The 18087-nt window shown below is 36.8% G+C and overlaps 3 protein-coding genes across 3 annotated transcripts; all 3 read right to left on the bottom strand.

Annotated features, from left to right (window-relative positions):
• Positions 1–933: 933 nt before the first annotated feature.
• Positions 934–2972, bottom strand: LOC130739288 (cytochrome P450 82A4-like). The gene is made up of 2 exons (XM_057591541.1): positions 1949–2972; positions 934–1638 (listed from the first exon to the last, which is right to left on the bottom strand). Exons 1-2 carry the CDS (start codon positions 2906–2908, stop codon positions 1009–1011), a joined length of 1590 nt encoding a protein of 529 aa, XP_057447524.1. The 5' UTR covers positions 2909–2972; the 3' UTR covers positions 934–1008.
• Positions 2973–4480: 1508 nt separating this feature from the next.
• On the bottom strand, positions 4481–6572 carry LOC130739287 (cytochrome P450 82A1-like). The gene is made up of 2 exons (XM_057591540.1): positions 5579–6572; positions 4481–5320 (listed from the first exon to the last, which is right to left on the bottom strand). Exons 1-2 carry the CDS (start codon positions 6530–6532, stop codon positions 4691–4693), a joined length of 1584 nt encoding a protein of 527 aa, XP_057447523.1. The 5' UTR covers positions 6533–6572; the 3' UTR covers positions 4481–4690.
• Positions 6573–9586: 3014 nt separating this feature from the next.
• LOC130739286 (uncharacterized) lies at positions 9587–16330 on the bottom strand. Its single transcript, XM_057591539.1, has 7 exons — positions 16170–16330; positions 15832–15971; positions 15375–15508; positions 14279–14456; positions 12458–13039; positions 11226–11405; positions 9587–10049 (listed from the first exon to the last, which is right to left on the bottom strand). The coding sequence occupies exons 1-7, from the start codon at positions 16225–16227 to the stop codon at positions 9879–9881; spliced, it is 1443 nt and encodes a 480-aa protein (XP_057447522.1). The 5' UTR covers positions 16228–16330; the 3' UTR covers positions 9587–9878.
• Positions 16331–18087: the final 1757 nt, after the last annotated feature.

The raw sequence follows: 18087 nt of genomic DNA, 5'->3' as shown, positions 1-18087 counted from the left end.
ATTGCCCCCAAAAAGTTGTAACTACCCCATAGCTGTATAATTTTACCTTCAATGCACCTAAAGGTTTTTATGGATCACATGATCTTCTTCGTTGGCTTTCATATTTTACCTTGAATTACTGATAATTACTACTGTTGATATTATTTGGAGAAGAGTTTATAAATATTATATGCACGCTCAGATTTTTATATCAACGGTCCAGTGGCGAGCTTAATCAACAGATTGTATTCACATAAATTTTTTCGCATAAATTTTAGTCCCTCAAAAAAATTTAAATCATATTTTCAGTCCATCTTCTTCGACCACCATCTTCTTTCTTTCAATTTTATTAAATTGAGCACGAAGGCTTTCATATTATGTACGCTCAGATTTTTATAAATATTTATAGCAATTTGATGACTTTATTATGTGGGAGTCATGTTGCACTTTGTATGACCAAGTGTGGTTGAAAGGGCTTGTCGGAGAAGGAGTTTCGGTGGCTTGATTTGTTTTGGTGTTGGTTGTGATGGGTTCCAGTATTATTCAAAGTTGTGATGCAGTGAGGTTTTGTTGGGTTTGTTGGGACGACAATGGCTATTTGAACGGTGGTCTCGAGGCATGACAGCAACAAAAAAGCTTTCAGCAACAAAAAAGCTTTCACGGCCATTAACGAGGTTCGTTGGATGAGGTTCACAAAGAGGTTGAGTACAGGAAAAGAGGAAGGAATGTGCTGCCGAAAATGTTACGTTTTTTTATAACAAAAATTGCATGCTTGCTATAAAAGGTCATATTCTACAGTCTAAAATTAGACCTTTTTAGGAGTTCATACTAGGTAAATCCTCATAATAGTTAAAGATCTATTTGGCTAGCTAGAAGGTTATATAATTTCACAACATTATGAATTATGAGAGACAAACATAATTTCCAACACAAGGATCATAAGAATAATTAACATGATTTCATAGCACTCTGGAAGACTAGTGTAATTTTATTCCAAAACCACGAAAGATCACCCTGCTAACACAAAGATTACATGGTTTCATAACAATTTGTAGACAAACTTGGTTTAACAAGAACCTCAAGTGGAGTAGCTTTGGCGTTGGTCAATCCAAAGGATTCAGTCATGTCAACATGCTCACCGGATGGATTCAAGATTTCAAAGGAATGCAAAAAACTAGCCAGAGTAAAATGAACCATTTGTAGGCCAAATGATATTCCAGGACAAATCCTCCTACCACATCCAAATGGTAACAACTCGAAATGATGACCCCTAACATCAACATCTTTATGAGTTGTAAGGAACCTTTCTGGTCTGAAATCCAATGGATCTGGCCAAACACTTGCATCGGTGTTGATCTTCCAAAGATTTGTTATGAGTCGAGTTCCCTTTTTGACTTGGTAGCTTCCTAAAGTGCAATTCTCTGAAAACTCACGAGGTGCTGAAAGAGGTCCCGGTGGACACAATCTTAGTGTTTCTTTGACTATGGCTTGAAGATACACCAACTTGCTTAAATCTGACTCACTTATGCATTTGTCTTTACCAACTTTAGTATTGAGTTCTTCTTTTGCTTTTTCCAATATGTGAGGATTTTTTAGTAACAAACATATTGCCCATGTAAGGGTCACAGTGGTTGTCTCAGCTCCTCCTAAAAATAATGTCTGCAAATTAAGTTCAAACTTCATTAACAATCTTCTTCTTTTTTTCCTATTAAAAAATGGTTCATTTAAGCTTTTCGACATATTGAAAAAAAAATATTCATTTACCACTTTCATTTAAAATTTACTTCTCACTTAACAAATAACCATTGAATATTGGTGTAGAAAATTTGTACAATATATATTAATTTTTCTTGTTAATTTGTTTATTGAAATATTATCTTTTGGTCAAAAAAACAAGAAATAACATATAGGACAAAAATAAAAACAGAGGGATTTGGTTCTACACTACTATATATGGATGTATACATACCAGGACTGTGGCTTTGATGATGGTATCACCATCAAACCCATCAATAATTGTTCCATCAACCAATGAAATCATGATGTCCATGAAGTCTTGTTCATCATCACGGTCAACCTTTTCGCCCAACATGGCCCTCAGCCGCCGGTGCTCCTCTAGCCACTCCCCTACAACTCTGTCCAACTCCTTAGCAGTTTCCTTCATCTCCTTCACATGTCCACCAAAATCAAACCATCTCATCCAAGGAACCGCATCTCCCACCGTGAACAACCCCATCAAACGCATAAACTTCCTCAAAGCACTCATACAACGCTCCTCAACCACGTCGCCGCCACCAATATAGCGCTTGCCAACAGCCATCCGAAGAACCATGTTGAACGTCACCTCGGTAAACCACTGCTTCAATTCCACCAACATGTAACCAGACTCCTCATTCTTTTTGCTACACCAAACATAGTACAGCTCATTGATTGAGGTTTGAACTTCGGAGACACGGACATGGCCGAGTTGCTCAACGCGGCGACCGGAAAGGATCTCTAGAGTTATGATTTTCCGGAGCTCGCGCCAGTAAGGACCGTATGGTGCCAGGCCGAACATGGCTCCGTTGTAGCCCATTTGTTGCGTCGCGATGAGGGTGGGACGAGACGAAACAATGATGTCGTTTGTGGTGAAGCATTCTTTGGCCATTTCCCAGTTGCTGAGTACCACGGCACGTGCGGTACCGAGCTTGATAGTGAACAAAGGACCATATTGGTCGGCCAAGGAACCCAAGATTTTGTGTGGCGGTTTTTGTGAATTAGCGGCAAATAGTGGAATTAGGTGACCGAGTATTGGCCATGCACCCGGTGCTAGGGGAGGCTCTTTGGAATTGGAGGGACGATAATGATAGTGAAGGAACAAGAACAAGATTATTATAGAGAGGAGTGCAATTGCAATGGAGTTAATTAGGGAACTTGAAAGTAAGTCCATTTTTTCTAGTTAGCAAAGGTAATTGAGACTTGAGAGGTTGTGTATTAATGCTAGGCTGCTGAAGAGACGTGCAATTGTATAACACTCTTTTTAGTTTTTACTGGTCCGGCGATGTTCAATTTTGTTACGGAATCTTTATTTTCTTCCAAGTCTAAATCATTTAATTCAGTTTTTTCTTTATAGCTTAATGTTAATTGTTAAAATTAGTTTATTCGCAGGGTTTGAGCTTTGGCTCTTCACTCCGCAAATTTCCTTATTCCTTTAGCTTACTAAATGAATTACCCTTCTTACTAAATCATTTAATTAAGTAAATTTGTGGTGCGAAATTCCTTTAATATTAGGTGATTTAGTAGGATGTAAATCCTTTGTCCCAACCTTGTCTCACCAATTAAAAATTAAAATTTCACATCATCACTCTTGTTCATATTTTAATTTTTAATATGTGTTGTAAGTTGAAAAGTTTTAAAATATGTGATTTTAACTTAGATTTATTGGAGGTAATTTAGAAATATCTTTACTGATAAAATGAAAGATTCTTAATTATGTCCATCTATACACCGCATCTATACACCACATCTAGAAAACTCATTATTCATAGTCAAGTTTGACAAAAAAAAAAAAAATAGGAGGCTGCTTGTTTAAGAGGCTACTTGACTATGAAAGAAGTAACTCAAGTTTTAAAATAAATTCACCTGACACTTAATCTAATCATTAAGAGGATGCTAAAAAAATAATAGAAGAATTTGGCATCGCGGTACAGAAATGAAAAGTAGAAAAAATCTTACTCTTTTTATAAATGAGGACAGAAAAATAGAAGTTGATGGTAAACAGTATGGCCCTAATCTCAAAAAATCGGAGGGTCACGATTTAATGCTTTTATATCTTATTATAATTATTTCCTTCTAATACATATTTGAGAGACATTTTTCATTATTATTTTATCCGTAAAATGATTTTATTGCACATATAATATATGCATAGGGAGGACAAATTTTATCCGAAGATGAGATCTTTGTAGGGATTGTCCCACGAAGCCCCCTATCTCAGCGATCTCGGGAAAATTTTCCCCATTAGAATGAGAAAAGGGGAAAAATCTTTGCGACATAAGTTTGGGGACAAGGACGGTATACTTGTCCCGTTTTTTTTAAATATGATTTTAAAAAAAAATCAGTAATTAAAATTGATGTGAAAAAATTCACGTGGACACCATCTGCTAGCTAGGCTCGTAAATAGACTGTTGACCGGTCAAAATTGAACAAAATGACTTAATTTGATTGAAAAAATATTTCAGAGATTAAATTTCAAAGAAAAAAAATTCAGGGACCCAATTTGATTTCTTTTACGATCTTAAGGACCAAAAACATATTTAAGCCTAATGATTCAAAATCATATATTCCTATTGTACAATATGATTTGTATAGTTTATAATATAATCTGGTTAGTTTGAGACGATTTAATTAAATAAATTTAACTATTTAAAGAGCAAACAAGTCTTCTAACAATTATTTTTTATTTAGGAGGACTCGAATCAACCCATTACTTAAGGAAAAATAAAATTTTTGCAATCTGATCTTAAAAGAACAATGATTAATGGTACAAATGTTTTCCAAATGAAAATAACATATTACAGCAGCACAATACCTCATCGTTTCATTGATTGATGACAGAAACCACATGAGTATGACTTTTATTGTACACTTTTAAAAGATAAACTAAAGAATAGAAGATATAAAATGGACCATACTGTTCAGTAAGCAAGAATAATTAAGGACCTAACATGGATCACATAGTTTCATAACAGTTGTGTGGCAACCGTGGTTTCACCAAAATCTCAAGTGGGGTAGCTCTGGTGGTGGTAAATTCAGAGATCTCAGTCATATCAATTGGTTCAGAAGATGGATTGAGTATTTCAAAGGAATGCAAGAAATTAGCCAGAGTGAAATGAACTATGTTTAGCCCAAGTGACATTCCAGCACAAACCCTTCTCCCACTTCCAAATGGTATCAAGTCAAAGTGATGACCCCTGACATCAACCCCTTTATGAGTTGTGAGAAACCTCTCAGGTTTGAATTCCAATGGATCTGCCCAAGCACTAGGGTCTCTGTGGATCTTCCATAAGTTTGGGATTAGTCTAGTTCCTTTTTTCACATGGTAGCCACCTAAAGTACAATCCTCTGTGAACTCACGTGGTGATGAGAAAGGTGCTGGTGGATACAATCTCAGTGTCTCCTTAACTATGGCTTGAAGATACACCAGTTTACTTATATCTGACTCAGTTACCAATTTTTCCTTCCCAATTTGCATGTCAAGCTCTTCTTTTGCCTTTTCCAATGTATGAGGATTTCTCAATAGTAAACTCATTGCCCATGTAATGGTACCTGCTGTTGTGTCACTTCCTCCCAAAATCAATTCCTGCAAAATTAAGTTCAAATCTATAAGAAGAATGCTTCAATAATTATCTCAAACAGAAAACACTACATTTAATGTTTTTAAATTGCACTCTGCAACCACAATTGCGACCACAACATAATGAGTTTTGGAGTCCCTGCATCAGATACGGGGACTGCAATTATGGCTGCATCATCCTGCATTTGTCTGCAACTCTGCAATGCAGCAGCAACCACGACCGTAACCGCAATTTTACATACACACACAAAAAGAAATGCATACCAATGTTGTGGCTTTGTATATGGTATCAGCATCAACTCCTTCAATCTCTCTATCTTTCAGCACAGAGAGCATCACATCCATGAAATCTCTATCATCAACACCCTTTTCACCCAAAGCCCTCCTCTGGCGATGCTCTGCTAACCATTCACTCAACATTTTATCAAATTCCTCTGCAGTTTTCTTCATAGCCTTCTCATATCCCCCAAAATCCAACCACCTCAGCCACGGAACTGCATCAGCCACCGTGAAAGTCCCCATCAGCCGCATGAACTCCCTCACATTTCTCAAACACCTCTCCGCTTTCTCCTCACCGGCCGCACTACCGGTAGCACCGAAATATCTCTCCCCAACAAGCAACCGGAGAATCATGTTCAGTGTCAACTGCGCAAACCACTGCTTCAGCTCCACCATAACATACTCAGATTGAGGCTCGTTGTTTTTGCTATTGGACCAAACATCAACGAGCTCGTGAATCGAAGTTCGAATCTCGGAGACGCGAATTTGGCTCATTTGCTCGATGCGGCGGCTGGAGAGGAATGCGGTGGTGACAACCTTTCGAATTTCGCGCCAATAGGACCCGTACGGTGCCCAACCGATGAAGGCTTGGTTGTACGACATGAGCTCCACCGCGACCGGCTTGGGCCGAGATGAAACGACAATGTCGTTTTTGGTGTAGCATTCCTTGGCGGTTTCCGAGTTGCTAATTACTAAAGCGTGTGTGGACCCCAATTTGATTGTGAATATGGGTCCGTGTTGGTCGGCCAGGGCACCCAATGTTTTATGAGGGGTTTCTGAACCGCTCAATAGAGGGAGGTGACCGAGTACCGGCCAAGCACCGGGAAGTGTTGGGGGCTCTTTGGGATGAACATTTTTGGAGCGACGAATGAGGAACAAGCATAAGAGAATTAGAGATACGATTGCAACAATGGTGGTGTTTAGGAGTAGTATCTCCATTTTAGCTAGTTAAAGTTGGGTGTGTGTGACATTTTAAGTGGTGCTTCAATCCATTTTATAGGTAGAGGTTGGACCAAGATGATGTCATTTTTTCCATTATTGGTGCATGTGCTGTATTCTGAAAATAGACAAATGTTTACGTGATGAGCAAGGATAAGTCTCAGAAGACATTGGAATGCGATTCATATTGTTTTCAATTTCGGCTGCTTGCTTTTGCCTGTTCAGTAACATGGATATTATAAGCAATGAGATCCAAACATGCTCAAACAACAAAAGCACTAGGACCACACGTTTTGGTTATTGACATTTTTGTGTAGGGTATTCAATAGCAGGACTTGATGAGCAAGGATAACACTACCGGGGAATGTGATGTTGATTGTGATTCACTTTTCTAATTTGGCAACTCAAATTAAACTTGAACTGCCGTGACAGTGCCTAAAGTACAGCCTAACAATTTTTGTTGTTTTATTTTTTTAAGTACTGATATGTAATCTTGAATTCGCACGACATATTTCCGAATTACACTTAATTGATATTTGTGTTCTTATATTAGTTTAGCATAATTTTATTTATTTTTTGAATTTTTAAAAATTCGTGTATGTTTTAAATAAAAAAAATTGTCCTCATAGGATAGCTCAAGTGGTAGGAGTTGGGGACATATGGGTTGGGTAGGGGGAGGTTCAGGAATTGATTACTAGCGGGTGCAATTTATCTTTCCGACGTAAAAAAAAGATCGAATTTGGATAAATCATAGCGGCTAAATATGACTTTTAAAAATAAGTTATATTTCTCGAATATAACTTTCATATAGAGCTTTAACTAGTTTATATTTTCACTCATAATTTTAGGACCGGCTAGTTTGATTGGTTCTTCCATGATTAGGACACATGACCGGTCCAGTTGACACTTCAGATCTATTGTGCAGTCGGACCGGTACCGTGTCATTAAACCGATCAAACTCGTAGCAAAGTTGAAAGAAGACTAGGTCCAACACGGGTCAATGCGGAAAACACCTAGTCAAAGTTGAAATAAAATGTTAATATTGATAAAAGTGGCTAGATAGAAGTGGAACCTGGGCCATGTAGCTCCTTTTAATATTATTGATAATATTGATAAAAGGGTTAATCCTCTAATTGGTCCCTGTGGTTGTGTGGCCGTCTGAAATTAGTCCCTCCCGTAAAATCTAAGTCCTCGCGTTTGAAAAAGTGTGTGTAGCAGGTCCTCGCCGGAGGGACTAATTTCCACACACTTTTCAAACGCGAGGACTTAGATTTTACGGGAGGGACTAATTTCAGACGGCCACACAACCACAGGAACCAATTAGAGGATTATCCCTTGATAAAAAGTGGCACACTTTAGATGCGTGCACATTTTAATATTTATATCATATTTGATATGAAAAATGTTTACTTGAGTTAGTTGTATTTTTTTTTTTAATATACATCGAGTTAAGCCGTTTGTCCAATGACCCATTGGTCAAATCAATGACTCATTGACTTAGTTCTTCAACCAAGTTGATGACAAGCCGAGTTTTAAAACACTACTTTCACTTCATACTTTTTTCATTTTATTTTCTACGTAGTTTTTTCTTCTCTTTATATCACATCACATTTCTTACTTTTTTCTCCTTTTTATTCCTGGTTTGGTAATATATCATGCGGATTATGTGTAATTTTGGTTCTTCTAGTGTTTTCCAAACTAATTAAGCCATCTAATTCTGAAATATTAGCAAGATTAGTTTCCATGTCAACTTTATAAATAAAAAATCCTTAAATATTCATTTTCTGAACAATTATTTTGGTGTTTGTGATGATGGATTGATGATATAAAATAATTTAGAAAGTATTTGAAGGATTTTATATCACGCAAGATTAGGGTTTAAAAAAAGAAGTTTGAATTTTATTTTTTTTGAAAACTTAAATATATTAATAATAATAGAGAGGCTAAGCTCGAGAATAGGACAAAGAGGAATACAAAAACAAAAGTCCTCAATCGTCCACAAGAATACACAATCACTTAACCATCCCTAAAAGATATAAACAACAAGAACCTCCTTAAACAAAAAGAGAAAAACCAATGGATGCAAAAGCGAAGACCTAAACCAGATCCAAAAGCCAACATCAAGAGCATATCATTGCTCAAGGTGGCCACCACTCCTCCATTTCTTCAGCCAGACCACTGATAGCGGCCTCGTCCCCACTGTCAAACGTACAACCCACAAGCTTACCAAGCATCCACGCCTTCGTGGCCCGCGTCCAATAACGAACACGATGAGTGCTCTCTGAAACCAGCGAAGTAGAACAAACCGAGGGCAAGATTGCACTCGAGGAAGGACCTCCACCATCAACCGCAACAAAACCCACACAACCCTCCGAAGGCTCCTGGCGAGGTTTGCGACCTCTCTTGACCTTTTTTGGGCGTCCTCTCCTATGAGGAAGAGAAGCCAAAGGTACCAAAGACGGTGCAACCAAACCAACAGACACATCAAAGAGCTGATGTCGAGGGACCTCATCAACATCAATCGGGGTCAGACACTCAGTCTCAGAGGGGAAAAAGTCAAGCACATCATCAGTCACACTCGGAGGAAACGAGTCAGACTCAAAGGCTCCCCCAACAACCACGGGAGGTGGAAGTGAACGAAGGTGAAGCAAACCAAAGAGGGAACGACCAAGAAAGGCATCCATCAAGAAGACATAAGGGAAGACATAAGGGGAAGATCTCAAAAAAGACATAGTGATCCTGCTGTCAAAAAGTTTGAAATTTTTTAATTTAGGTTTGTGAGAGTTTTAAGAGGAAGAAAGTAAAATGATTTTTAATTGAATCAATTTGTGAATACACTTGAAAAATGAGAATTTTGAGAATATCTACTATACCAAAAGTGATGAGGAATTTGTTTTCATTTGAGTGGTAAAATAGAATTACTTGGAGTATAAATATAGTTATATTTTACGATTATGACACAGAATAAACTTTTCTTAACTGAAAACTAAAAAAAATAGTTAGCTCAAAATATCTCATACTGATCACATACTTTTCCTCAATTGAAAAAAAAAATTATCAAATAAAGTCCTATGTCTAAAATATATTAACCATCCAAAAGGTTCTTGAGCAAAGTAAACTAGAAAAATTGTACTATCCAAGCATGCGCTTACATTACAGTCCTGTAGAGCTTTAAGTTAAATCACTTATAAATGCAAAATACAGTTTCGCTTCATGTAAACAACAACATCACAGTTCCCATCCATAACAATGAATTTCAGTCAGGCAATGTTCTGAAAACATCATTTGACTCCGGACATGCTTAGGAGCTCCATTCCATGAGTAGTAATGGATAAAAAGATTCGAACTAATATGATTGATTACGATAAAGCATACGAAGTTCCTTGCAGTGCGTGCAGGTCCAAGGATATGTAGGGGGGTCCATGCAGTAGGAATGGATTCTTCGAGTCCAACAAACATTGCAAGTCTCAATGAGATCATCAGGGCCCCGAGTACGACAAACTACACAAGCGCCATCCTGCGACGATTGTAAAAGCAAAACACAAACAATGTGTCAATCATGCTAAATGTGCATAAACTTCCAGCAAAAATGTAGATAATAATGAATTATTCAAACATAATTGATGAAAATATAAGAAGCCACAGTTCTTGCAGATTTATTAAGCAGTTTTGCACACGATCTCCGCAATTGAAGATGCTTTTTTATTGTAAGATTGCTAGAAAGTGGTAGATTTTGTTTTTAGGGGGCTATGAGATAATCTTAGATATTTGAGAGCCTCAATTGGAAAGTCAGAGATACTCTCAGTTCTTCCCTTCTCTGTGGAGAGATGAGCAATGCATTTAGGGGAATTATCCCAAAGATTGGCCATTCACAACAATAAAAGAAAATAATCATATTTTTTCAGATATCTTATCATGAACCAATTAACAAGATATAGGAATGGTTTTATATAATACATCTAACATATATTTCTCGGGATTTATTCAATCACACGCTAATAGCCCATTAAATTTCAATATACAGGTAATAAGCTTCACAGATCATCGGGATCATAGACTACACGGTAAGGCATAATTCAGCAAACATTATCAAAGTGGAATCCTATGTTACCAAATCATGCCCAAGATATCACAAGGCTTTTAGTGAGAATATCGATTTTGTCACACAAACAAGGGCCCAGAACAGGCAAGCCAAATAACTAACAAAAAATTTCCTTTCAGTGAAAAAGAAGTTGCCAGCTCATGTATCGTTATACTTTTCAGGCAGAAAGATTTCCTTCATTTCTAACTAATGGTAGTTGCAATCAATCAAACTGCGAGAAATATGAGCCGTCCAAGTTAAGCAAAAAAGAGTATGAAAGTCATGTTAAATTCCTCAAGATAGTACTGCTCACATTAAAGGCTTTCGGTAATTCAGAAGCACAATGTCACTAAATAACTTGATAGTAATCAAAATGTCAGGAATATAAAAATGCCAAAATATAAAACTCCACAGCTTTTTTAGTACCGACACACAAGGCAGCTTCTCATTCTAAACCATACATGGTCTGCCCTGTGTCTTAAAGTAGCTAGAGATAGCCACATGAAAGAAATAGCTAGAGATGCTACTACTTTCATTTCAACTAATATGAAAATAGAAAGAAAACAAGACCTACATAGCACACTGATGAATATATTTAATGTACAAGCATACCTCAAAGCTATTATCTGGTAATTCTTGATCCATGGGGATATAAGTAACTGAGGCCAAATTGTCACATGGGACTGTCTGGGAGTTTAATTTTTTATCAGCTGTGGCTGCATGCTCAAATATCTTGTACCATGCAAAACTTGCCTTGCACAGAGGGCAGGTTGATATTTTTCCCATTGAGATCTATAAATAGAGAAAACCATTATGAAAATGAAAGAAACGTTCAAATGAAAATTACAGAGTGAAGCTATACAGGACAAACAAGTTCTATATAGTCCATTCAACTTTCCACATGAAAACCACGAGCTATTGCATGAGAAAATTAAAACAACAAGAAATACTACAAAAGCAAAAAAAACCTTTAACTTAAAATAAAGAAAAATGTAACAACGTCCTTTCATAGTTGAAGATAATAGAATGAGAAGCCCATGTTTTATTTTTATAGCCACAAGACTTCTAATCAGTGTGTCTAGTAACCATTTTTATCTATCCATGCTACAAAATTGTCAACCCAAAAAATAAGTAACTCTTCACAGATCATTTTACATAGACTTCATAGACTTACCATTGCCTATATAGAAGAAGAAAAAAAGTAAAACGATGTATTATTAAAGATACTGACCCATTCGACCTTTATTTAAGTCTTTTTTTTGGTTAACTATACTCTCTATTCTCTAGGTAAATCCAATTTATTGTTTCTCAATGAGTCGCTAAGTGAATAAATAGATCTATGTACATATATTCTAATCTTATCTGTATAGTAAATTTTGTACCAGAGCTGAAATAATTTAATATGTAAACAAGTTGAGCGTCACGACATTGTGCCATCAATCTTACAAAGAGAATTCAAGAAGTAATTTGAATACTGATGCCACATATAATTAAAATCTTCAAATATAATTTTTTGAAAACATATTCAAAGTTGAAGGGGGAATTTTCAAAACCTTAGGTTGAATAACATTTATACGTACACTTGCATATTGGTTGAATTAAAAAAATAAGGTGGAACAATGTCAATTAGGAGGCTCTTTAAATTGCCAATGAGAAATCATAGACGAAATTAGTATTGGTTGAACAAATTGGTCAGCATTTAAAACACTATAGAACAAAACTTTAAAATCAATTCAAAAGAAAATGGCAAGCAACAAAGACTTCTATACTCATCATTAAACAATGAATAGATTTTTATCCCAGGACTGACAAAAAAAACTAGAAAAGAAAAAGAAAAGGCATACCCTTTGATGAGCCCATCTCTGGATGCATGTCAAACAAAACGTATGTTCACATGGCAAAACCCCCAATGTTGAACTGAAATCTTCGAAACATATAACACATGACCACTCATTCGAAGTAGGAGAGCCAGCAACATTATCAACCTGATCACCATCAATAAACTTTCCAGCACTGGAACATAAATCTATTGATGTTTGTTCCACAGGTTGGGGATCTTCTATTTGATTTGAATCTGTGATCTGTTCGATGCCATCTGAACTTCCATTCATCGCTCTATTTTGATTGCATAATCTAGCATCAGGTCCTGAACTGTTTTCTTGAAGATCGTTAACATCGACACAACCAGAAAGGCTAGAGGTAGCTGCAGCTTCAGTGTGTAATCTATCTCTATCCCTTCTGCAAAGCCGGTCATCTGGGCTTAAATCCAAAATCACAGGATCTGACACCATTTCATTAACAACCTTTTTCACAAACTTTCTTTCCTTGCGAGAAGGTCCAGCCGCAGTACTAACTTCATTATCACAGGAAATATTTCTTTTTACCTTCTTTAACCGTCTAGATGAATGCAAACTTGTCTCCTCGCACTTGAAAATGGAAAATTAGGATAAAGTAAGAATAACAGACATTCCAGAAGAAAGGAAACTTACTTTATGACTCATTTACTTGGTATGTCAATCTAGCATATCACATCAAAAAGGTATTTAAGCCCCCTTATATCGATAGGTTTAAAACAATTTTCACTTACGATTGTGTAATTGGACCTAAAACACACATGCAATGTATTTAAACATAATGCTATTTTCAAAATTATAGTATGTGCAAGTACTTTAAAGCACCTGGAATGAGGAAAAGGATTAAAAGATTGTCAAAACAGTTCTTTCAGATAAACAGCTAGTTTATAGTGTTCAGTATGTTGCATTAGCTGCTTAAAAGTACCTTCATACTTATGGCAACCATATGACATATACTTTTCTTTAGTTGAGCACTTCAAGGAGAAAACACTACATGGTAAAGTATTTGTGAGAAAAGCAATCATGCACACAACAAATAGATATATCTATTTCTGTAGATAGATGTCATGAACCAGTTATCCCAAAAGCTTAAGTTGTTGGGTAAAGGACTCTAAATAGTTTTGTATTATATTTCTAATACGCCCCTCACGCAATAAACCATTTCGGCTTGAAGCATGGACAATGCACAGGACCACCTACCATGTGCTGAAATTCCGCTTTTTACTATAATAATTGGGCAACAAGGATCAAACTCTGGACCACGTAGCGATAGAGGTTCTGATACCATGTCATGAACAAGTTATCCCAAAAGCTTAAGCTCAGGTAAAGAACTTTGAATGGTTTTATATTATATTTCTAACAACAAATAAGTGATTTTGGCAACAAATTTTATTATAAACCCTTCGTGCCAAAACACCAGAAAAGCCACAAAGTTTACACAACTTCGACAATCAATTAAAGCAATTGAAGGGGAAAAAATCCTCTTGCTCTGCCACTGTGACTCAGTAGTCAGTACCATATATGGTTACTACCAAGAAGCACTTCCTTAATCTATGCAGTATCAAAAAATGTAAGTAGAAACCTGAGTTGGTACCATGAGAAAACATTAGATTCGAATGGAACACCTAGGGCACGTAAATAAGAATTTGAGTTAATGATTAAGAATCGACTGTTTATATATGATAGTTACGGCCAACTCAGAAAATGATGCAATGTGTTTATGAATGAAATCAAGCGAACACAGACAATGTACATCATAAAGATTGAAAACGAGCAAGAGGAGAACAGAAACAGCAGAGGGCCTATTGTTACCTTTTTCATTAAACAAGAATCTTCCAAAACATAACTGGGAGCTCCAAAACTGATGTCTGTAATTTGCCTTTCAGACTCAATATCACATAAGCCATCACTAACCCCTTTATTCTTTATCCAGCTGCTCGGTCCAAAGGAGGCTGGAACTTCCAGTAACAATGGCCCTACTTCATGTCCACTGAAGATAACAACAATACTAATAAGTGATGATAAGAACAAGAGTTCTCCAAATTTTACTGTATCGCAGATTATAGGGAAGGGATGTAACTAGTAACCAGAAATCCTACATAATCAAGTAATAGCACCCCAGAATTCTCCAAACAAAACAATCATGTTATCAATGGTGCCAAAATTGAGAGTCCACAGCTAAAAAGCCATCTCATAACATAACATAAGATATCCAGCATTTGAACATCAAAACTGTTAAGAACCAACTTCCCCAAAAGCAAAAAGCTGTAGCACATCAACCAAGAACTTCCCAAAAATATACAAAATATTAGATTCAGGCCTGAAGGGAAATTAGTCAAACTACTTAGCATTTAGCTGCAGAAGTTTAAACTTGGTTAGAGATTGTTATTCTGTTAACCTTTCTGTTAGATCATACATTCATACATCAGCTAAATAAGTGTGCACGTACTCATCTTACAATGCAATTCAGTTATCATTCAGTTCAGATTACACTTCAATCTTTCTTACTCATCAGTCATGACTATTCACTAATACCTTTAAAGCCTAGAGATTGGTTATCTACAGTAAATTTTAGGTTAAGCCACAACACAGCTTAAAGCAAACCTTGCCAAATCAAATTGATCAAATTTAAGCATTTTTCAATAGTTACTCTAATTCATTAAAAGGTAAGTTCTCATCTTGTTTTCTTTTTTTTTTTTCAAAACCCAATGCACTATGGCATAACTCCACTAGGAAAAAGTTGACTCTTGCGAATGAAAAAAAAAAAAACCAATGTTCAGAGTTTTATAATTTTAAACAGGCCCTCTGACCTCAAATCAGACTAGTAGGGGTTTAATATAATTTCTGGAAAACAAAATTCTCAATTCAAAAAAATAGACAGAAAGACCAAAATAAACAACAAAATCACCTTTGCAAGGTATAAGAATCTATCGGGAGGCGCTTTCCTTCCCTTATGCAATCTTCAATCCAACGATGGTTGACTACAGGTATGCTAAGCCTTCTAGCAATATCATATTTCCTTCCTTCAAACTTCCAACACACCTGACCAGTCCAACATGAAATATTTTACATCATAAACAGAACAAGGACACAAAGGGCATTAATTTTTGTACCACCCCTTCACATTCTCATAAGTTATACCAACACCCATTGGCCTATTTTGCATTTTTCCGCAAACATGATTGCGGGAGGTATGGTTTGTATTCCGCAATTTTAAATCCGGTATGTAATTCTTTCCCGCAAACATAAATGCCGTAAATTCGGGTGGTAAGAGAATGTGTGAGGATGGTACCAAAACTAATGCCCGGACTCAAATGCGATAACACGATCTATTCAGTAGAACCATAAGTTAGTTAAATACTTACGAGGTGTGTGATTAATTTGGACATGGAGCCGAAGTAACTGCCGCCGGCGTAGTTAATGAGCTTGATGAGATTGAAGCGCTCCAAGCCATGGTAGCCAGTGACTGTGGCCACAACCCGCTCCATATCTTTAATCGGACAAGCTGTAAATTCAGAAAAAATCAATAGAAAACGGTGTCAGATGTGAGAATTGGGGGCAGATCGGAGCTAAGATTATCGGAAATCGCAATGAACGGAACCCTAGCACAGAGAATTGTGGTCAATTTGTTGGTGAGCTAGAAATTTTGTGGGTAGATTAGTATACGAATCGGAACCCTAAGAAGAGACAGAGAGAGAGGTACCGTGAGATTGAGTGGGTTGAGGAAGTGTGGGGTCTACATTTTCCTCTTCGGCTTCCATGGGAGCTTTCAGAGTGCAGAGAGTGTTTGCGGGAAATGTGAAAATTTTGAATTTTGGGAGCAAAACCTGACGAGTAGTTCTGTATTTATATAGAAAATCAGAAATGCTATACAAGGGTTTTTTTTTTGAAAGTGCTATACAAGGGTTCATTTATAAATAGGGTTAAGCATCATATTAGTCCCTGTCTTTGTGTTGCCGTCTGATCTAGGTCCCTCGCCGGAAAAATTATTGTAAATGGTCCTCGTCTTTGAAATATTTTTGGAGCAGATCCTCGCCGAAGGGCGGAGCTCCGGCGAGCGCTGATTTGGAATCATCAGAGAAATAAGAAACATCATTGAAGTCACCAATTAAGCACTAAAGGGAATGCACCCTCCCTCGAAGAGTACAAAGGTAGCACCAAAGAAACACCATAGCAGCAAAGATTGGGCTCACATAAATAGCACTAAGAGACCATTGATGCTCTTGGGTTTTCTAAGAGATCATAACACATTAAGGATGAGTATCCACCAATGTAGCCAAGTTAGCCAAGGAATCCTTAATGAGCACCTAAGCTCCTCCAACATGACCTCTAGCTTCAGCAATAGAGAAGGCTTATATGACGAAGGACCTTTCAAAACTTCTCCACCTTACCAAACATGTAGCAAGTTTCAACCATAACTACAACAGACGGTTGGAACTTTTCCAACAGGTTCTTCTTACCTCTTCTTGAGGCACTACTAGCAGTACCTCTGACATTCCATTAAATGTCTGAGAAGTTTTCAAGACCAATTATTGACATGGATAGGAAATAGAGGGTAGAGCTCTACTAGTTTCCTTCCCTAAAATAGGGTATGTAAGGAAGGTATCCTTGACAGGTGGTTATGTATCAACCTGCCCATTAATACTCACAACATCTTGTTCACACACATTTTGCACATAGAAAGAAAAATAGTCCCTCAGCAGCGCATCCATCGGCTTAACCCCAACAAGGGTATCCTAGAAGAAGGTTTCATGCGAGTAGGCTTTGAGGAGGAAGACACTATTGCTGCTTGGCCAAAGGAGGACGCAATAGTCATTGAGAGGTTATGGGGATGAAGAAAATGAGTGGTAAACTCCTGAGCTTGCTCTGTGGTGAAATAATTTTTACCACTCTGCTCTAGAATTCCTCAAGACTCAATTATAGTATAGTAAAGGGTTTTGTCATATCCATAGGGAATTGCTTACAGAAATGTCGTTATCCAGCTAGATTACTCAAGCAATGAGTGTTTCCAAAAGATTGATGATTGTTTGGTAATCAAATGCATTTGTAACATAAAACAATGCGATAAAACAAAGATTGGGTATCAAGATGAAAAAACGGTTGGCATTGGAGTTACCATTTAACTACTTATCATCCTATGATCCTATATGCAAATTTATTTATATCCATGATCCATCATGATTCATCTACACAATTTCTACCATATTTCATTGATTAATCATATAAGTGGATATCTATAACTCACTTTCCTATACATTGATTCCTCACATGTATAGAAAAACTAAGTTGTCTTTAGCTAAGGTGTTTAAGTGATTAATAAAAGTCTAATTCCATGCCTATGCATTAGGTTTATTATATGGTTAACTCGAGGTCGAACTATAGACGTTGTAGATTTCGCTCTTACGTTGAATCAAGAAATATATTCTATGTGCGCAACTAAAGCATATCATTAAGAACAAAAGAAAATCATTGAATTATGAGATAGAAACAATATTTTCATATAGAAACCAAGAAGAATACTACATAGTTAATGACTATATCAAAATCCAACAAAAAGAAACTTAGCAACCCTTGGTCATGGATTGCTTCAAGCTTACAAGAGAAGAACTAAGTGAATAATG

This window comes from Lotus japonicus, chromosome 2, assembly GCF_012489685.1.
Source record: "Lotus japonicus ecotype B-129 chromosome 2, LjGifu_v1.2".
Classification (NCBI taxonomy): domain Eukaryota; kingdom Viridiplantae; phylum Streptophyta; class Magnoliopsida; order Fabales; family Fabaceae; genus Lotus; species Lotus japonicus.
The sequence above is the reverse complement of the archived record's forward strand: the minus strand, read 5'-3'. Positions and strand labels throughout refer to the sequence as shown.